The 22,568-nt window shown below is 40.0% G+C and overlaps 1 protein-coding gene across 1 annotated transcript in view; it reads left to right on the top strand.

The window, feature by feature from the left end:
• hmmr (hyaluronan-mediated motility receptor (RHAMM)) overlaps positions 1-22,568 on the top strand; it is a 63,718-nt gene that overhangs the window by 22,608 nt on the left and 18,542 nt on the right. The window contains exons 5-13 of the mRNA XM_060836931.1: positions 482-670; positions 5,160-5,246; positions 8,357-8,468; positions 8,718-8,783; positions 11,439-11,512; positions 15,408-15,494; positions 17,506-17,606; positions 20,613-20,699; positions 21,871-22,049. Coding sequence (XP_060692914.1) covers positions 482-670; positions 5,160-5,246; positions 8,357-8,468; positions 8,718-8,783; positions 11,439-11,512; positions 15,408-15,494; positions 17,506-17,606; positions 20,613-20,699; positions 21,871-22,049 — 982 coding nt within the window. The remainder of the gene's footprint in view (positions 1-481; positions 671-5,159; positions 5,247-8,356; positions 8,469-8,717; positions 8,784-11,438; positions 11,513-15,407; positions 15,495-17,505; positions 17,607-20,612; positions 20,700-21,870; positions 22,050-22,568) is intronic.

Below are 22,568 nucleotides of genomic sequence, written 5' to 3'. Positions count from 1 at the left end.
TTGATAGTGATTGCAATGACTTTGAATGTGATGGGGCGATATTTAGTTTCCCTCATGTTGGAGAAAAGCCTGACTAAGGAGTTTCAATTTATTCTAAACTAGATCAACCCATTCACAATACTATCTTTGTTCTTGCCAGTTGTAGTATTAAGATATTTTTCTTCCCCCACTTTACTTTGATCCCTTCTTCCAAAAGGTTTGAACCTTGGGCCTCTGCATTGACATGGTTAATTCAAAAATTAAATTTTCATTCAGTAAATAGTATGTATGAAATTCCTGTAATTATCATCAGATCCTTTCTATCCTTTGGTCCTTCAGTTTTTGATATCATCAGTCAATGATAGAGCATTTATAATCTGTACATGATAAATGTTGAAAAGTATTTTATGAAATGCAGTGAAGTGCATTAGTGAAGACTAACATTTATATAATATCCTTTCATTTTGGAAATTATTTACATAAAATTAATATACAATTGTAGATCCGTTGCCTGCTGCAACAGCGTGGAGAACAGGACAAAAGACTTCAGACCTTAGAAGAGGAGCTGAAGAAGATCGAAAGTAAACTAACTGCAGTTATGAGAGAAAAAACATCGCTGACATCAAATATTGCTTCCCTAGAAAGACAACTTGCTGATCTCCACAAAGCCAATGAGTTACTTAAAACAAAGGTATTGGTTGAGTATATCTGCACTTGACTAAGAATACACTGCTAATTATCTGGTTTAAGACTTTGGGTACATTTATCTTCATTCTAAATCAATTACAATTACAGACTAACTTTAAAAGAGCCAATCTAATGTTTACTAGTCCTTCGTTACAAGAGTTAGTCCAGATACAAATATGATCTTGCAAGTTTATAGTGTTTAAGTTTACCATCATAAGTGCAAAGGAAATGACGCTTAATAAAAGCAGCTGTTTACTATCTATCCACATTGTTGTCAAGTAACTTTGATCAAAGACATCCTAAACTCTTACTGGCTTAGTGTATGAGCAATTGATGTCAAAGTGTGTGGTGCTGGAAAAGCACAGCTGGCCAGGCAGCACCTGAGAAGCAGAAGAATCGACGTTTCGAGCATAAGCCCTTCATCAGGAATGAGAGAGGGGCCCAAGGGGGCTGAGATAAATGGGAAAGAGTGGGGCAGTGGGTGGTGAAGCTGAGAATGTGTTAGATAGATGATGAAGTTGGGGGGGTGAAGGTGATCGGTTGGAGAGAAGGGTGGAGTAGATAGGTGGAAAGGAAGGTAGCCAGGTCAAGAGGGCAGTGCCGCTTTGAAGGTTGCATCTGGGATAAGATGGGGGGAGGGAAAATGAGGAAACTGGTGAAATCCATATTGATCCCATGTGGTTGGAGGGTCCCAAGGTGGAAGGTGTGGCGTTGTTCCTCCAAACATTGGGTGGTAAGGGTTTGGCGGTGGAGGAAGCCCAGGACCTGCGTGTCCTTGGTGGAGTGGCGGGGGGCGGTTAAAGTGTTCGGCCACAGGCCAGTGGGGTTGTTTGGTGCGTGTGTCCTAGAGATGTTCTCTGAAGCATTTTGTAAGTAGGCGTCTTGTTTCCCCAATGTAGAGGAGACCACATCAGGAGCAATGAATACAGTGGATGATGTTTGTGAAAGTACAGGGAAATCTGACAGATGTGGAAAGCTCCTTTGGGGCCTTGGATGGTGGTGAGGGGATAGGTATGGATGCAGGTTTTCCATTCTTGAAGTGGCAGAGGAAGGTGTCAGGAGGGGAGGGCATGGACCTAACAAGGGAGTCGCTGAGGGAATCGTCTTTATGGAATGCAGATAGGGGTGGGGAGGGAAATATATTCTTGGTGGTCGAGCCCGTTTGTAGGTAGTGGAAACTGGAGAGGATAATGCAATGTATGCAGAGGTTGGTGAGATGGAAGGTGAGGACTGGGGTTTTTTTGTCCTTGTTGCGGTTGGAGAGGTGGGGTTTGAGGATGGAGGTGCGGAAAGTAGATGAGGTACACTTGAGGGTATCATCACCACGTGGGAGGGAAATTTATGACCTTTGAAAAAAGGAAGCCATCTGGTGTGTTCTGTGGTGGATTGGTCCTTCTGGAAGCAGGTGTGGTGGAGGAATTGGAAATCAGGGATAATGTTTTTTACAGGAGGCAGAGTGGGAGGAGGTATAGTACAGGTACCTGTGGGAGTTGGTGGTTTCTCTTGCTCCTGGGATGCTGCCTGACAGCTGTGCTTTTCCAGCATCACACTCTTTGACTCTGATCTCCAGAAACTGCAGTACTCACTTTCTCCGAGTTGATTATGAACAATTCATAGTCAGTCTTGGACTAGTTAAGGTCAGAAGTCTAACAGGTTTATTTGAAATCACAAGATCTGAAAGCCCCTGATTTCAAATAAACCTGTTGGACTATAATCTGGTGTCATGTGACTTCTGACCTTGTCCACCCCACTTCAACACTTACATCTCCACATCATTGGACTAGCTAAGCAATGCATGCCCAATTCCTGTTTGGTTTCTTTAAAAGTAATGCTAATTTTAATAACATAATTTCCTGCTGTCTCCTCATTCAATCATTTTATTAGATTGCCTTTTTTATAATTGTTTATGCTGTTTAGCTTACGAATTCCATAAATAAGCTAAACTGGTACCACTGAAGCTGTTTTGTTGATCTTACTCAAACAGGATACAGTATAATTCCTAACTTGCTTAATCAAGTTAAAATTAATCGATGGAAAGTAACTCAATCCTATATTAGAATCAATCCTTATCCTTTTAAATTTTTGCTCTTGATGTGACTGAAGAGATATATGTGGTATACTAGTTGCTTTCATTATATTCTTGGTAGTTCAATCATGCTTCTAAATTTTTACTGCATAAAGGAAATTTGAGCTTTGGTTTGGCCCTGCTTTTGATGTTTGTCCAGTACAGTAAGATTGTTTGTTATTTCAATTTTTTATTCACTCGTGGGATGTGGTCATCGTTGGTTGGACCTGGTGGTTGCATTTGATAAGGTGTTGAATTGCCTTGAGCTGCTGCAGTCCATTTGCTGTAGATAGATCCACAATGCCATTAGGGAGGCAAATTCCAGTATTTTGACACAATGGCACTGAAAGAACAGTGATCTCATTCTAAGTCAGGACAGTGAGTGCCTTGAATGGAACTTGCAGGTGTTGGCTGTTCCCATGTATTTGTGAGTTTAGAATGTGCTTTTTAAAGAACCTTTTGTAAATTTCTGTAGTGCATCTTATGGATGGTCCACACTGCTATTGAATATCAGTGCTGAGGCAAGTGAATGTTTGTGCATATGGTGCTAATTTAAGTAGTTGGTTTCAAGCTTCTGTTGTTGGGACTGCACTCATCCAGCCAAATCGTGCCACACAGATGCAGGATGGTAGATGTTTGGAACACTTTTCCACAAACTGCTAAATGCTGGACTCGTTCATTTTACATCTGAGATTTTTTTTTGTGAAGAAATGTTATAGGAATATGGGCCAGAGGTAGGCATGTGGAGTTAAGCCACAGCTCCATCATGATTTCATTGAATGTTGGAACAAGCTTAAGGGACTGAATGGCCAGTGCATGTTCCTATGCTCCTAAATGGACAGTATCCTCCTGTTAATAGTGGACAGACTTTGGGGAGTCAGGAGGTAACTTTTCCACTGCAGGATCCTTGGCTGTTATCCTCTTCTACTTATGGCTACTCTAGTTTCTGGTCAATTTCTTTTTAGAGGTTGATTTATGATGGGAGATTGAGCAATGGTAATGTAATTGAATGTCAAGGGGCAAAAGTTGGATTCCTTTTTATTGGAGGTGGTTACTGCCTGGCACTTGTGTGACATGATTGTTATTTGCCAGTACCTAGTCCAAATCTGGATATTGAGATCTTGCTGAATTTGAGCATGAAATGCTTCAATACCTGAGAAGTTACGAATGCTGCTGAATATTGTGTAATTGTCAGTGAACATTCCCAGTTCTGACATTGAGGGAAACTCATTGGTCAAGCAACTGAGCATTTTTGGGTCATGGACACTAACTGAGGAAAAGGCTGTTGCGTTGTACTGGTAGTGTCCTAATTTCTGAGCCAGGAAGCCTGGGTTTAAATTCCATGTGTTCCAGAAGTGTGTATTACCATCTCTGAGCAGGTTGATAAAATATCAACCCTAAGGTGTTTCTGTTGAGATATCCTGGAGCTGAGATTACTGACCTCCAACAACTGCAATTCTCTTCATATTTTTGGCCAAAAATGTCTCCAGTCAGCAGAGACTTCTCCCCTATCCCTATTAACTCCACTTTTGCTAGGGTTCTTAGATGTTACACACAACATTTGATAATTAGCCTGAAAATGTAGCAGCACTGGTGAAGTTGAGAGGTGGCAGTGAGGTGGATCTGGAAGTCTTCAGTTTACATGTGAAAACTAATGTCCTGCCTTTGATATTTCCAGGGGTCAGTATATAAGGAGGAGGGTTCAGACATCTATTCTCAGGGGACACCAGAAATAATGCTATAGGAGAAAAGTTATTACAAGAGATAATCTGACTACAATTAGATAACAATGAAACTATTTGATTGGTGTCCCATTGAACTGGACAACAGTGGAGAGAGTTTTTTTTAAATGTGCAGTGTAACATTAATTTTATTTTAATTTTGGATTTTTGTTATTTATTACATATCATATTTTATCTTATTAGAACAAATTGTTTTGGGAATGTTTATAGGGCTGTAAATGCTGGAAATACTCCAGGTCAAGCAGCATCTCTGAATGAAGAAAATTAATACTTCAGGTTGATTTTTTTCTTTAAGTACTGCAAGTTAAGTATGCCCTCCATGAATGGGTACTTGTACTGATTTTGGTGCAGAATGCCACATTAAATAAGAATGGTGTCATAAGAATAAAATATCATTCATTTCATATAGCCCATCATTTTTAAAAATCTCATATACCACCCTCTGAGAAGAACAACTGGAAATGACATCACCAACCCAAGGAAACCAAAACACACAAATAGAACGTGGGACATAACTCCAGCACTTGGAGGCTCACTGATGTTAACTTGTATGGTGACAATACTTCCAGCTCAGTGAGCAAACGTGCATCCTGAACCTCAACCTGAGCTACAAATCTTTCAAAACTCGCGAAAGAACAAACTGTATTAGTGCTCTGAGTAAAATATTTGTTTTTTGTTTCCTTCAGTTTTCTGATGATTGTACTAAGAAGAAAATTAATGCTCTGTGCTTGGAATTGATTGAAGTAAAGAATAAAACTGATGCCAAGGACAAGGTATTTGAAGCTTGACTAAATTGGTTTGGGGGATGATGCTGTCTTATTATATGTGGCAAAATTCTGAACTTCATTGTCACCCTGGCCAACCCACCACCACGATCATCTGCTTGGCCTGGTTTTTTAAAAAAAACTGCTGCCATTTGGAGTCCCTTGAAGATCTGAGTGATTTTATAGTAGGGAAGGTTCCTGGAAAAGTTTGGAGCTATGTATGTACTTGGAGTTGAGGTATAGATCAGCTTTGGTTGTCATTGAATGGCAGAACAGACATGAGATGCTAATGGACTATCTTCTGGACGAGGTTACTGTCTGTGAATCTATGCTGTTGATTGTAGAATGTGCAAAGGTCGAATATCTTCCACTCTTGCTAGATGGCAGGACCATTGTCAAGGAAGTTAATCTGGTAGTAAAGTCACATCCTGTATTTCTTTGTAAAATGTATATTATTTAATGCTGCAAGTTTGAGAATAAATTATCTATTCACATTCCAGCTCTTTGAGGTAGTGACATTCTGTTAGAATTTTAGATTATTTTAGTAAGTGAGCACTAGTTTTTGTGACTTCTGCAAGTACACAGGCCCCTAAATTGTTTTACATACAAGCAAAATAAATAAAAGCCACAATAGACAATTCGTCCCATTTTAAAACCTATCCTGTCATCCAGCTGAAGAATAAACTAGACCTTGTGCTATATCTCCACTTTTTTCATCCCTTAAGTTTTAACATATGCCTTGAACTTCCTCAACGACTGAACATCTATGGGAGAGAGAATGCCAAGGTCACATCCTTTTTAATGAAGCAATTTCTTTTCACCTCAGTCTTAAATACTGGCCCTTTTTCAGTCTTAGACTGTGACTCACTAATATTAGGCACCCCAGCTGGCAGGAAGGAACATCCTTCCCTCATCTGTCATAATTTTTATGACATTTTTAATGTCATCTGTCAATGCTGAACCTGATCCACTCAAGCTGTCCTCTTGAGGCCAGTCGTTTCATTCCAGGATCCATGTAATATACCAAAGGTACACTCAGTTGAAGGAAAAACTCTACATAATTCTCCAGGTGTAGTCTTACTAATGTCCTAATTAATTGGAATAAGTCAACTTTCTTCTTATAATTGAATCCTTTTGTAATATTGGCTTATATTTTTGGTTTTATTTTTACAGTTGGTACTTATTGACTTTGGTTAGCTTGTTGTATGTAAATCTCAATTTTTGTTATGGATGATGAAATCACATTTTTGTTCCCGTTTTAAAGGTGGATGAGCAAACTTCAAAGGTAAAAGTCTGACACCACATGAAACATTAAATTGAGAAATAGAAGTTGGAGTATGGAGAAAGCATGCTAATTTTCTGACTGGGCCTCTCAGACCCTGAGTTCAAGTCTCACCTGAGCAGGGAAACAGTCAAAGCAATAAATTAACGATTTTTTAAGAAGCTTATCAATAAAGATAAGGTGTAAAAAAATGCTAAGTAGAACAATTAGCTAATGAAACCAATTTTGCCCTTTTTGTTCATGCAGAGTTGTAGAGACAACCTACTTCTCCTCCTTTCTTTCTTGTTTTCATTCTCTCTCTCTCTCTCTCTCTCTGCCCCCCATCTGTCTCTGTGTCTTTTTTTTCCCCTCTTTTACATTCATGCACTCCTACACCACCTAAACATTGCCCTCACCACTGCCGCTGCATTAAGTATTCATGGTGTGTGAATGAAAATTGTAACACCAATCTCTAACTTGCAACTGAATAAGGGTGGTTAAGCTTGAATTTTTTCTGGATTATATGGTTAGCTACTTCTGATATAAACCAGCTGAGGCATTGGGAGCGTGACTCTATTTTCTCCTATCTCTTTCCACTCTCAGGACACTGAAATCTTGCAAATAATGCCAACATTGTAATCTTTCTTAGTAAAACTTGTTTTCTAATTTCCCAGGAGCAGGAAATCCTGAAGGTATGATTTGCCTGGGCATATAATGCTAACCTCACAGATATTATGGAGCATTTATTTCACTTGTCCTTAAAGCTCATATATAAAATATTCAGACACTTTGTTTGTGCCTTCATTTCCAATACTTTTCATTGTTTTCTATTTCTTTTAATCTCATAGTTGATCATACTGTTTGTAATATCTTTTGTTTAATGAATTAATGGCATGCCATTGTCTTTTTGCATGACTGTAATGGGTGGTGTAAAATATCCTGGTATTTCAGTAACTTGATCTAGGAATTAGGTGAGAGTTTAGAATAATTATTCAAACAGTAATAAATCTTTTGGCAAGTGTCATTTACATCTTTCTTAATTGAAATATTTTTGGATGTTGGGAGGTGAGTTGGCCAGTGTAGAATTCCCAACTTGCGTCTGCTCTTGTCTCCACAATACTTATATGGTTGGTAGATTGATTCAGTTCAATCTATGGTCAATGGAAATCCCTGGGATATTAATGGGGGATCCAGTAATTGCAAGGGATGATGGTTAGTTTTTTTTCTAGCTGGAAATGGTTATTAACTGACATTTGCATGGTGTGGATGCTGCTTGTCGTCTATTACCCCAAATCTGAATATTTCTTTGAGAACTACTTAACAAATGTATGTATATTTCAACCAAATTTGCTCCAAGATAGTTAAATTTGAGGTTGGTTAAGTGGTAGTGCTCACTGTTGGATTTCTGTTTCTTCATTTAAAGGAATGTAGATATCACTGGCTAAGCTAGCATTTATTGGCCATTCCAATTAGCCCCTCAAAATTTGGTGGTATGCTGCTTTCTTCAACCAGTATAGTTGTTTCAAGTGTAGGAATAGCCACAGTTCTGTCAGGAGGGCCTTTCAGGATTTTGTCCCAGTGGTTGAGAAAGAATGGCAATATAGTTCCAAGTCAGAATGGTAGGTGACTTTGAGGGAAATGTACATTTGATTCTCTTCACACATTTTTTGCAGCTCTAGTCTTTCTTGGTATCTAGCTGGTATTGCCATTTGTACTTGTGTATGAATATCACAAAATTGCAAAATGCATTTGCATGCTATTCCTCTCCTAATTCAGTGCTGGCCATGGCTATGTTTTATCTGTGATCCCTGTGAATGTTACCGTATTGTTTTGTATCTGATTAAATTCTATGTTCTAGGAGATCAGCTATCTTCAGATTAGTTTGGAAGGTCAAGTGAAACTTCTGCAAGCTGATTTGGAAGCTTCTAAGGCTGCAGCTGCAGCATTGCAAGAAAGAAATGAATCACTGGGTATGTTCTCAATAGTAAAATGCTGAAATTGAAATAGCTAGCTAAATTTTGATGATTTTTCTTTAAGTTTATAAATCATGATATTGTTGTTGGATGTATAGGTCTTTTGCATTGTATGCATTTTATAGCAATTTAGGCTTCAAGCTGTTAACCCTGGAACTCTGGCAATCTTACAATGTTGTATTCTCAATTGCTCATCATGTCTACCTGAGATTGGAATAAACTGCACTCTCTTCATTATTCCTACAGAGGAGATGCATCAGGAAGCTAAAGCCCATAACGAAAGCCTGGAGGTAGAAATGGATCGATTTCATGGTAATGCTCAAGACAATTTACTGGTTCAACCATTCTTGTTTACAGAGAATATTGTTTATTCATTCAGTGAGTTGTGGGTGTTGCTGGATGGGCTAGCATTTATCACCTGTCCCTTTTTGTCTTGGAAAAGGTGGTGGTGAACTGCTGCAATCAATTTGGAATAGGTATAGTCATGGTACTGTTAGGGAGGGAGTTCCAGAATTTTGACCCACTAACTCTGAAGGAATTGCAATATATTTCCAAGTCAGGATGGTGAGTGACTTAAATGCAAACTTGGAGGTTGTGGTGTTCCCAAATGTCTGCTGCTCTTGTCCTCCTAGATAGTGCTGGTCATTGTTTGTTGTTTAGAGAGCTTTAATGAAAGTATCGATAGTGTACACTGCTGCTATTGAGAGTCAGCTGTGAAAGAGCTGAATGGTTAGTGCCAATCAAGTGGCTACTTTTACTTGAATTGTGTCAAACTTCTGGAATGTTGGAGCTGCATTCCTATAAGTATTCCCTCTCATGCTAGGCATGGGTATCATCAATGGTAAAAACAATGACTGCAGATGCTGGAAACCAGATTCTGGATTAGTGGTGCTGGAAGAGCACAGCAGTTCAGGCAGCATCCAAGGAGCAGCGAAATTGACGTTTCGGGCAAAAGCCCTTCAGAAATAAAGGCAGAGAGTCTGAAGCATGGCAGGACATGGTTGAAGAGCATCAGGGCAGAGGAAATGACCTTACTTTGGAGAGTTTTTCCATTCGTTGGCATGGCTGGCTGGTCCAGAATTTATTTGCGTTCACAGCTGTGGGTCTGGAGGCAAATTTAGGCCACACCAGATAAAAACCTAGACTTCCTTTCATAAAAAGACATGAATGAACCAGATATGTTTTTATGACAGGTGTTATATAGTTGCCATTAGGCTAGCTTTTTTTAAAATTTCAGACTCTTCCTTTTAATGAATTTGAATTTCACTGCCTGCTGTTGTGGGATTTGAATCCATAACCTGAGAAAATTAGCCAAGGATTCTGAATTACTAGTCCAGTGACATTAGCATCACACCACTTGTCAAGAATTGATGATGTGCTAGAGTTCCTAGCATCTCACCTGCTCTTGTAGTCATAGTATTTACAGTCAGTTCTGCTGTAACCCTGTAATTCCTTTCTCATGCAATTGCATGTTCTAAGAAAATCGTGTAATAACAGCACCATTTAAACTAATGAGCGAATTGCATTATAACCAATGCACGCTTTAAAAATTTGCGCCATAGAAACTGTGTCCACAATTCATCGAATGTGCTATAGTGAATTCACATTAACAAAACGTGCATTTTAACAGAACGATCTATATATGGCAGATAGAGTTTAGTTCTTGGATTGATGGTAACTTCCAAGAAGTTGATAATAGGATTTGGCAATGGTAATACCATTGATGTCATGTGGTGATGATTGGATTCCCTCTTGTTGAAGGTTGGCCTTTGGCAATTTCAGTCCAAGTCTCGATATTGCCCACGTCTAATTAAATTTGAACATGGACTGCTTCAGTATTTGAGGAGTTGCAAATGATGCTGAACATTGTGTAGTCGTCAGTGAACAACCTCCCTTCTGACTTCATGGTAGACAGGAGATCATTGATGTAGTAGCTAAGGAACATCTCATTGTTCATGTAGCTAACTTGCAGCCTTTGGGACTTGACATGGAAGTTAACAATTTCAAAGTATAAACAGCTTCCCCCATCTTCATTAGTTTTTCCCGCATCCTCCAGTCTTGTTCGGCACGGGTTTCTCTTAGTACAGCCAAACTATTTTTATCTAATTACACTTCCCATTAATGTGGATTCAGTATTTATTTCTCCCCCAGCTTAAAAGCAATCCCCCTGCTGTAGTTTTGCTATGGCTCCATCTTGTCAAACTCGGTTGAATGCTGCCTTAATGTTGAGGGCAATCACTCCCCTCTTCTGGTATTCAGCTCTTTTGCAGCTGAGTGAATCCAAATTGAGTATCAGTGTGAGCAGGTTATTGCTGAGCAAGTACTGATTGGTCCTTTCCGTCACTTTACTGATGAATGGGAGCAGAACGTTGAGGCAGTAATTGGCCGTGTTGGATTGTTTGTGTTAGATTTATGTACAGGATGAAATAGGCAATTTTTCACATTCGGTAAATATAATCAGTATTGTACTAAAACAGCTTATCTGGGGTTACATGAAGTTCTGAAGGTCAAGCTTTCTGTACTTTTGTTGAAATTTGTCAGGGCACATAATATCCAGTGCCTTCAAGCTGTTCCTTTTGTCACATGCAGTGAATTGAACTGGTGGAGGGCGGCCACTTGGGGTGCTGGATACCTTTTCCTTTGTCCCCTTGCAATTACTTTGCCATGATAAATACTTTGACCTATGAAGTTTATTCGCACTGAGTTGCCTGAAAATTGCTTTCTCTTTCGCTGCTTTTCTGCCTAATCTTACCCCGCCCAGCAACACACACGGTAAGTCTTATTTCTACCTGGGTATTAGTAAAAGTCATGTGTCAGTAAAATTGTGGGTTAGAAAAAGAAAGTAGTTATTTTAATGTTTATCAAGGAGAGAGTAATCGACTTGTCTTCGTTCATGGCATAAGTGGGTAAATTGTTTCTTCCTATTCAATAAAAGATTATATTAACAGGATTTTTTTTATTAATCAGCTCTCACCGAGGAGCTGCGTGGAGAGAATAAAGCCTTGCATGGTTACTTGGATAATGCCAACGAACAAGTTCAGGTAATTGTTTGCACAGAGCATTCAATTTCTTTTTACTGTACCTTTTTCATTCTCCCTTGCGTCCTGATTGTGTTGACAGATCTGATTGCTGATAATATCCATATCTGACCTCTTTATGTCCATTTGATTTAGGTTAGATTATTCAGCCATCCATGGCATTAAGCATGATCCTGCATGCAATTTGTAATATTGTGCTTCCTGTAGGGGTCACTGGGCAGCAATTCTGTCTGAACCCTTTGTTGTCTTGCCTCGGTGTACAATTTGCATAACATTACCAAGGGATTGAATCTGGGTCTTAACTGTGCTGTGTGGTTCAAATATTTGTTCTCTGTATTTGTTAAGCTGCAAGGGAGTCACCCATTTGTTTTTAAAAATCTACAAAAGATAATCATTTGATATTTACTTGTTGCTTTCCATTTTTATTGTTTATGGGTGTGGATGGCCAGGCCAGCATTTAATGTCTATCCATAATTGAGAAGGTGGTGCTAAGCTGCCCTCTTGTACGGTTGCAGTCTATCTGGTGCAAGTACATCCACAATGCTGTTAGGAAGAGATGTTCCAGAAGTTATGAGGTTGGAAGGCGCTGTTGATCTTACTGCACCGTATCTTGTAATTTTGTACACATTGCTATAACCACTGTTGAAGTGGAGGGAAATGTTGAAAGTTTCCAGTCCAGCTGGCTGCTTTGTCTTGGACGGTGTTAAATGTCTGGAATGTTGTTAAAACTGCACTAATCCAAACAGGTGAAGATTATTGCAGCATATACTGATTTACACCTTTGAGTACATTTCGTGGAGTTAGGAGGTGAGTTACTCTCTGCAGCATTTAAAGTCTCTGACCTGCTATTTTAGCTATAGTATTTATGTGGTATTACTAGTCTAGTTTTGCACCTGGTTAAGGAAAATTCCAGGATGTTGATCCTCCAGTGCAATATTCATCACTAGTACTACCGTTAAGTGTGAAGAAGAGGTGATTAGATTCTGTCTCGTTGGATTTGGTCATTGCCTGGTACTTGTGTGCTGTGAATGTTACTTGCCACTTATCAGTCCAAGCCGAGATGTTGTATACGTCTTGCTGCATAGGGACACAGTGCTTCAGTATCTGGGAAGTCATAAATAGGGTTGACTATTGTGCAATTGTCAGTGAATATCTGCCTTTCTGACTTTCTTGTTGGAATATCAATGAATTACCTGAAAGTGATTGGACCGGGACACTACCCTGAGGAACTCTGCAGTGCTATTCCGGGACTCGGGTGATTGACTTCTAACCAACATAACTATCATCCTTTTGGGCTAGGTATGACTGCAACCAGTGGAGTGTCTTTTATTCCTTGAATTGCACTGACTCTAATTTTTCCCTGATACCATAATTTGTCAAGCTTCGATGTCAAGGGCAGTCACACTGTTCTCATTTGGATTTGTTTGTCCACCTTTGGACCAAGCTTGTAATAAGTTCAGGAGTTCCCTGGCAGAGTCCAAACAGTGTGTCAGTGAGTGGATTATTGGTGAGCAAGTGCTGCTTCATAATACTGATGATGATTCCTTGCGATTACATTGTTGATTGAGTGCAGGCCAATCAGGGTGTATACCTGAACAGGTTATCCTGCAATTTTTGGGCAGGATTAACCTGGAATATTTTCCATATTGCTGGGTAGATACCAGTTTTGCAGTTTGGCTCGGGGTAAGGCCTGTTCTGGAGCACAAGTCTTCAGGACTTGGTGAAAGTGCCTGGGCTGATGGCTTTTTGTTTTAGTTTCTGTTAAATATTGGTCTGAAAGAGTTTTAGTATTGGAGTATGCCATAAGCATCTATTTATGATATTACGCAGTCTTGTGCACAGAGCAGCTGAGGGTCTTGAAACTTAACATTTGCTCCTTTTCAAATCTTGTAACAACATCTGTCATTTCAGCATAATGTGTAATTAGATGCTCATGTGCAGTTAATTCTTACTCAGTGCTACTTCCAGATAGATTAGTAAGTGATTTTCCTCACCCACATTAGACCTTTTGCCTCCTACCCTTCGAGGATAGTGATAGCGTAGTTAGAATCATAGAGTCATACAGATGTACAACATGGAAACAGACCCTTCGGTCCAACCTGTCCATGCTGACCAGATATCCCAATCCAATCTAGTCCCACCTGCCAGCACCCGGCTCATATCCCTCCAAAGTCTTCTTATTCATATACCCATCCAAATGCCTCTTAAATGTTGCAGTTGTACCAGCCTCCTCCACTTCCTCTGGTAGCCCATTCCATACCCGTACCACCCTCTGTGTGAAAACGTTGCCCCTTAGGTCTCTTTTATATCTTTTTCCCCTCACCCTAAACTTATGCCCTCTAGTTCTGGTCTCCCCGACCCCAGGAAAAGACTTTGCCTATTTACCTTATCCATGCCCCTCATAATTTTGTAAACCTCTGAGGTCACCCCTCAGCCTTCGACGCTCCAGGGAAAACAGTCCCAGCCTGTTCAGATTCTCCCAAAGCTCAAATCCTCCAACCCTGCCAACATCCTTGTAAATCTTTCTGAAGCTTTTCAAGTTTCATGATATCTATCCGATAGGAAGGAGACCAGAATTGCATGCATTATTCCACCAGTGGCCTAACCAATGGCCTGTACAGCCGCAAAATGACCTCCCAACTCCTGTACACAATATTCTGATCAATAAAGGAAAGCCTTCTTCACTATCCTATCTACCTGTGACTCCACTTTCAAGGAGCTATGAACCTGCACTCCAAGGTCTCTTTGTTCAGCAACACTCCCTAGGACCTTACCATTAAGTGTATAAGTCTTGCTAAGATTCGGAAGCACTGTGTCCCTAAGATTTGCTTTCCCAAAATGCAGCACCTCGCATTTATCTGAATTAAACTCCATCTGCCACTTCTCCACCCATTAGCCCACCTGGTCAAGATCCCATTGTAATCTGAGGTAACCTTCGTTGTCCACTACACCTCAATTTTGGTGTCATCTGCAAACCTACTAATTGTACCTCTTATGCTTGCATCCAAATCATTTATGTAAATGACAAAAAGCAGAGGGCCCAGCACCGATCCTTGTGGCACTCCACTAGTCACAGGCCTCCAGTCTGAAAAACAATCCTCCACCACCACCCTCTGTCTTCTACCTTTGAGCCAGTTCTGTATCCAAATGGCTAGTTCTCCCTATATTCCATGAGATCTAACCTTGCTAATCAGTCTCCCATGGGGAACCTTGTTGCAGACCTTACTGAAGTACATATAGATCACATATACTGCTCTGCCCTCATCAATCCTCTTTGTTACTTCTTCAAAAAACTCAATTGTTTGTGAGGCATGATTTCCCATGCACAAAGCCATGTTGACTATCCCTAATCAGTCCTTGCCTTTCCAAATACATGTACATCCTATCCCTCAGGATTCCCTCCAACAACTTGCCCACCACCGAGGTCAGGTTCACTGGTCTATCATTCCCTGGCCTGTCCTTATCACCCTTCTTAAACAGTGGCACAAGGTTTGCCAACCTCCAGTCTTCTGGCACCTCACCTGTGACTATTGATGATACAATATCTCAGCAAGAGGGTCAGCAATCACTTCTCTAGCTTCCCATAGAGTTCTAGGGTACACCTGATTAGGTCCTCGGGAGCTATCACCTTTACCCGTTTCAAGACATCCAGCACTTCCTCCTCTGTAGTCTGGACATTTTGCAAGATGTAACCATTTATTTCCCTACAGTCTAAATTGCATGAAGATATTCATCTGTATTGCTGGGAACCTCTGAATGAAACCAAGATAGATCACTGAGTTGGCACATCGGTCAAAGATGATTGCAAATGCTTGTATTTTTTATCTTTAGCTTAAACTAGGATTGTCTTTGACTGCTGAAATTTGACAGGAATTACATTATTTGCTTTAATTTACAGGATCTCCAAATGCAGTTAAGTTCCAAAGTGAGTGGCTATGAGAGCAAATTGGAGCAGCTGTCCATAGAGACTGAGGACAGGTGCAAGGTAAGGTTTGGTAACTATAATTAGCTATGTTGATCAACAGTGTGCCAAAACTTGAGTTTATCAGCACTGAGGGGTGCAGAATTGCTTCATCCATTAAAGCCAGACTGCAAAAGTCATAGCTTAAAGTTCTGTTGACAACTTGGTATGGTCTTGCTGCAACTATGTTACTGTGAACTGCTGAGATGGAATCAACCAACACACGCAGCTGAGTTTGGCTGGTTTGAGCACTCTGGTTTTGAATTCAGAAAGCTTTAGGTTCAAGGTATGAGTACATACTCTACAATGCTTACGCAGTATTGCATTACCTTGGATCTCATCCTTTCAATGGAATGTTCATATTGAGGCCCAGTTTTTAAAATGCCTTTGGAAATGGCTTACAATCCTTCCTCTACTAATGCAGGCACAACAGAGAACTTGGTTGCTCTATGTGGGTGCTGTGTACCCAAATTAATACAACATTTGTCACGTATTGTAATTCCGCTGCACTTTGAAATTATTGCACAAGGATTTTATTTCAGGCATGCTATTAATTATGTAAGTTAGTTTTTAAAGTAGAATTTGCACTTCAATTTTGATATCTGCTTAAGTTGTATTTTATAATTAGTTTTGAAACCAAAATAATTATCAGGTTTTCATGTAGGTGTTGGAACAGAAATATTAAGTATCTAGCTGGCTTGTGATTGAAGAAAAGTGGTGAGGCAGCCCAGGAAGTGACAGAGCCTTGTTTATAAAGTGCTACATATCAAAATATGGACCCTTCAATTGTCGATGGGCTTAATTTTGTTTGAGAAGTTTTAATGGATAGCTAGATGGATAATTGGCAAAATTAATGTGATCCAGTCAAACTATTGGCAAGTTTTGAAGTATTGCTTTAAAAACTATGGATGAGCATTTTGTCAGTACAGTATATTCCTCTCTCTCTACCGTTGGGGTTATGAGCTGCATAGTTTTATAGATTCTGCTTCAGCCTTACATTTGAATTCATAAAATGATAATGATGCAGAACATGGCCATCTAGTTCTCTGTACAAACTAAATCAATTTCCTCTCAAAAGGCACGATTATATTTACCTCCATTACCTTTATGGGCAGTGCATTTCAGAACTGAGAAACTTGCTTTTGTTTCTGTATAACTTTTCTTTTCCTCTTGTCACCTTTTTGGTTCTTTTTCTGATTGGCTTTGTATTTGTACTTTGCTTTTGAATGTTGCTGCTGATGGAAACAGACATCTGTGGTCAGATACCTCAATATTTTGAGTACCACTACCAAATCTCACCTCAACCTTTTCCTTCCAAAGCTGTGCACATCTCCAATCTAAGCTCATAACTCTTTCCTTTCTAGAACTATTCCCAAATCTTTTCTAAACCGTACAAAGTTTTCATCTTTGCAAATGTGCGATGTGCAGAATCAGGCATGTTAATCCAGATGAGGCCGAATCAGTGTTACATCACCTAGCTTTTATGTTATGTGGTCCTATCTCACTTGCCTTTTTGAGCACTTTTTCAGAGTGCCCTGTTGTCTTCAGTCATTTCAGTGAATATACTCCAGCTCTCTCTGTTTCTGTATCACCTGTAGAATTTTTTTTTATGTTGGTCTCCTTCAATCTTTCAAAATATCCTTCACACTAAAAATCTGTATTCATTTTCCACTGATTCTGCCAGTCTACTTTTGTTCTTCGCTAATCTCATGGGCTCATTGACCAATCTTCTTGTCCTTTGGGCAGTTCCAGCTATCTTTAGGCAGAAGGCTGGAAATTGGAGTCTCCATGGTACTTTAAGTTTTCAAAATCAGGAAGGGAATCTAGCTGTCGTGATTTCATGAAGAGTTTGTTGACCAGTGCTTCTGTATGGTTACTAAATGGGCAGTATTTCAGAGGAATGTAGGAGCCTCATTCTGTTCAAGGTGCAGCCCAATGAGAAAATCTTGATTTTTTTTTTAACCCAGCTTCTTGCATGTTTTTGAGTGGTGTCAATTGTCTGTCAGCTGACCCTGGAAATTTCATTCTGTTTCAGGTCTCAATAGTGAAGCAACAAGAGGCAGAAAGAAATCTACTGGTCATCCAGAGTCTTCTGAAAAAATCGAATGAAGAGATTGCTGTGCTTCAGGGAAAACTGTAGGTATTTAAGAGGTCAAACATTGTTTTTAACCAAACTATCTGATTCACATGGCAATGATCTGATTATATTTAATTCTAATTTATTTTAGAATGGCTTTGTATAAGCTGTATGGTAACTTCTTGGCTTGATGTGTGTGTAGTCCAGTAGGTCCCCATTTAGAGTTAACTCCGTTAACATTGTTTTGCTTTAATGACATTAAAACAATATTGACAATGGATGTTTAACATTTGAGAGTTGCACACTTTATTGTTTTCCACAGACTTCCTGTTCTGTGCCTTGCCTGCTCACTGGGCCTTTTCCCCAGGCTTCAACTCCCACATGTAATCCAGAAGTCCCTTGGCTTTCTTCTGATTTCCACGCCTAACCTGTCTCTGCCAGTAACATCACGCACTCACCCTTGCTCCCATTTCCGCCTCCTGTTCTTACCTTTTAAAGTCTACTTCCTGCTTCCATCCTTCCTGAGCCTGCACTGAATCTGTGGGGCTCCATCTAGTGGCAAGACTTGTTTGGTGCAGGTAGTTCTGGGTTTTTCTGGGCTTTGGCTTGCCCGAAACGTCGATTTTGCTGCTCCTCGGATGCTGTCTGAACTGCTGTGCTTTTCCAGCACCACTAATCCAGAATCTGGTTTCCACCATCTGCAGTCATTGTTTTTACCTTGCTCATAAATGAAACCGAAAATGTGTTGCTGGTTAAAGCACAGCAGGTCAGGCAGCATCCAAGGAACAGGAAATTCAACGTTTCGGGCCAGAGCCCTTCATCAGGAATGAGGAGAGTGTGCCAGGCAGGCTAAGATAAAAGGTAGGGAGGAAGGACTTGGGGGAGGGGCGATGGAGATGTGATAGGTGGAAGGAGGTCAAGGTGAGGGTGATAGGCCGGAGTGGGGTGGGGGCGGAGAGGTCAGGAACAAGATTGCAGGTTAGGAGGGCGGTGCTGAGTTCTAGGGATTCGACTGAGACAAGGTTGGGGGAGGGGAAATGAGGAAACTGGAGAAATCTGAGTTCATACCTTGTGGTTGGAGGGTTTCCAGGCGGAAGATGAGGCGCTCTTCCTCCAACTGTCGTGTTGTTATGTTCTGCCGATGGAGGAGTCCAAGGACCTGCATGTCCTCGGTGGAGTGGGAGGGAGAGTTAAAGTGTTGAGCCACGGGGTGGTTGGGTTGGTTGGTCCGGGCATCCCAGAGGTGTTCCCTGAAGCGTTCCACAAGTAGGCGGCCCGTCTCCCCAATATAGAGGAGGCCACATCGGGTGCAGCGGATGCAATAGATGATGTGTGTGGAGGTGCAGGTGAATTTGTGGCGGATATGGAAGGATCCCTTGGTGCCTTGGAGAGAAGTAAGGGAGGAGGTGTGGGCGCAAGTTTTACATTTCCTGCGGTTGCAGGGGAAGGTGCCGGGAGTGGAGATTGGGTTGGTGGGGGGTGTGGCGCCCACACCTCCTCCCTTACTTCTCTCATATAAAAATGACAAACAGCAATGGTCCCAAAACAGATCCTTGTGGAACACCGCTAGTAACTGCACTCCAAGATGAACCTATACCATCAACTACTATCCTCTGTCTCCTTCCAGCCAGCCAATTCCTAATCCAAACCTCTAATGCACCCTCAATGCCATACCTCCATAGTTTTTGCATTAGCCTGCCATGGGGTACCTTATTGAACGCCTTGCTAAAATCCATATACACCACATCTACTGCTTACCCTCGTCCACTTCCTTGGTTACCTTCACAAAGAACTCAATAAGGTTTGTGAGGCACGACCTGCCCTTCACAAAACCATGCTGACTATCCTTGATCACATTATTCCTATCCAGATGTTCATAAATCCTATCCCTTACAATTCTCTCTAAGACTTTGCCCACAACAGAAGTGAGACTCACTGGCCTATAGTTACTAGGGCTATCCCTACTCCCCTTCTTGAACAAGGGGACCACATTCGCTATCCTCCAGTCTTCTGGCACTATTCCCGTAGACAACGACGACATAAAAATCAAGGCCAATGGCTCCGCTATCTCCTCCCTAGCTTCCCAGAGGATCCTAGGATAAATGCCATCAGGCCCAGGGGACTTATCTATTTTCATCCTTTCCAGTATTCCCCAGACCTCTTCCCTACATACCTCAAGGCCATCCATTCTAATCACTTGTGACTCAATATTCACATCAGCAACAGTGTCCTGTTCCTGAGTGAATACTGACGAAACGTATTGATTTAGTGTCTCTCCAATCTCCTCCGCATGAAGACAGTTCAGCAAAGGCCTATTAAGCGAAGACAGTCAGTTCTGCTGTAATGTGTTTCTTTAATGCGAATTGGCTATAATGCAATTGAAGCATTTAGACCATTATTTGTAGAATGTGAACTTTCTTTACCTGTATTGGCTGTAACACAATTCTGATCCCATTGGTTTAAGCGGTGCTGATATTACATGCTTTTATTATAATGTGGGATTGCACAGGGATGGAACTATTGCATTATATCAGCAGAGACTTGCCTGGAATGTGTGAGTTGTCTCTGAAGGAAATAAGGGCAGACTAAGCTCACATTTGCTGTAGTTTAGTTGAGCAACAGGTGAATTGATAGGGAGGGAATCGAGAACTTGGATAATTGTTTTTAAAAAAAGTTCCCATTTTAAGGTAGGACAATTCTTTTTCAGAAGGGTATACTGCTTGAAACGCTTCCTTTAAAAGGCAACAAAAGCGAAGTCTGTTAGTTAAGGGTCAGTTGGAATATGGAGTAATCAGATGAGTTATTATCATATTGATTGCTGGAAAAGCTGACTGGCTCATCCCTCCTCGTTTGCATGTTTGTAATATTCAGTTACCTTGAGGTGACCATAGAATCAGAACTACACAACTTAAATGTAAGCCTCCAATAGCCAATGGAGAGAGCAACTTGATTCTTATGATTAACAGCTGTATCTGTTGGGGTGCAGTGATATAACCTGCATTTTTCCATCGCTTGCCTATAACAAGCTGTATGTTGTGTCTTTTTAACCTTTTTGTTTGCATTAGGGCTGTAATAGAGCAGGAGAAAGATAAGTTGGAGAAAGATAAATTTGAAACTGAAACAAAGCTGTCCATGTCTTTGGAGGAACTCAGGTACTTCGACTGCTAATGCATAATTAGTAAATTTCTTTGTCACTTCAAATCAGAGCATGTGTGTTTCATATGTTTTAAAACTGCAATTTGAAATTAAAATTAAATAGAATGTGTCCGTACTGGGTTTAGTCTACTAAAAAAAGCGGAGGTTTTAATGAATGTTGAGAAATGATTCATTTCGGTGTATGTGCGATTGTCTAAATTTGCACGATGACGAAGTGACAAAATGTTACACATTTATTCCTATCTACTTGGTTGGTGTTCAATTTTAAGACCAAAGAAGGAAGGTTTATTGGATTGTTTTGGAAAACATTTGGTTGAAAGCACTGTCAAATGGCTCTCTCTCTATACTTCGGTTTTTATCCTTTTAAGGAATATGAAACATTGTACCTAAATTTAGGTACAATGCCTAAATGTAAAAAAAACATTTTTGTGACTGAGTTTGTCCATCACTCTAAATTTTCTGCATTTTATGTATTTACTTGAGGTGTGAAATGATTTATATTTGCATTTTTACCTGATATCTTCTATCTTTAATTGTATGCTGCGTATATTGGTTCCATTGATGCCAGTATCCATCTGGTACATTGCTAAAGTAGCCTTTCATCAAATGTAAATTTCACTGAGTGTCAGCATAACCTAAAATGACACCAGCACCTGCACCTCAATCCTTGCACCTAATCTCAGTATCCATTAAATCAAATTGATTGGAAAGGAAAAATTGGCAACAGTGTATCTGCCGCAAAGAGGCTCAATAACCCGAACAAGAGCCATTCAGAGGGCCTAACCTTACTTATGCAGTCAGACTGAATCTGACTATTCCAAGTGTCCTCCGAACTCCTACTCTTTTAACCAAAAGTGATTAGCCCAAGAATTTTCTCATCTATGTAAAATATTAATATCTAAACCAAGGCCAGTTGTATCAAGTGTCTTTAATGTTTGGTAACCAAATTCTATCAAGTGTGATTCAGTTAAAAGTAAATTATTTTTCATTATCTTAATTCACATGTTCTAACTTGTTTATAAGTGTTGACTTGTTTATAAAAATTCAATGTGCATTCAGCAAGATGGTTATAGAATGGACTGGAAATTTATAATTTTGCCTTATTTGAGTGCAAATAATTGTGTAAAAGAAAAACTGTTGCTGTATTGGAATGTCCTTTTTATTCAGTGAGCTAAAAGTGCAGCTTGAAAGGTCTAAAGAAGAGATCAGTCAATCAGAGGATCAGCTTCTTCAGAAGGAAAAGGAACTACTAAATCTCAAAAACTGTCTAAAACAGAATGAGGAGTCTCATTATCAACAGATAAAAGAAGTTAATGAAAAATATCAACTACTTGAACAGGAGAAAGGTACTATTATTACAGAAAGACTAATGCCTGACATATTGAAAGTTATCTGTCTTCACCGCTACATTGCTCTTTTTCTGGCACATCATAAACTCTTGATGAATTGCATTCTCATTGTGCCAAATGTGCATTTGATTAAAATTACAAGAAAAGCATTTCCCAAATTAATAAACCAGGTGCTACCAAAAATCTTAGTAATTTTAACTCCTCTCTGGCAATTGCGTTTTATCTGCCTTTGGAGCATTTTGAGAATGAAATGATATTAAGTCATATTGTACCTAAATGTGAGAATTGCAAAGAGTTGCGGCAAGAATCTGGTTGTGTTTCTGGTTTCTGAAAAAGTTTATGTTGACACTATATATTGCCACTTTCCAATAATGAGAGTATCCTTTCCTTTTAATTGGATTAGATGCAATTTTCCTTTGTTCTCTGCCATCAATGAACTGGTGCTGTTTGACTTCATGATTTCAACTAGCATTCATTTAGTTTGTGGGTTTTAAAACCATATTCATCGAGAGTTGG

Source organism: Hemiscyllium ocellatum, chromosome 16 (assembly GCF_020745735.1).
Source record: "Hemiscyllium ocellatum isolate sHemOce1 chromosome 16, sHemOce1.pat.X.cur, whole genome shotgun sequence".
Taxonomy (NCBI): domain Eukaryota; kingdom Metazoa; phylum Chordata; class Chondrichthyes; order Orectolobiformes; family Hemiscylliidae; genus Hemiscyllium; species Hemiscyllium ocellatum.
The sequence above is the reverse complement of the archived record's forward strand: the minus strand, read 5'-3'. Positions and strand labels throughout refer to the sequence as shown.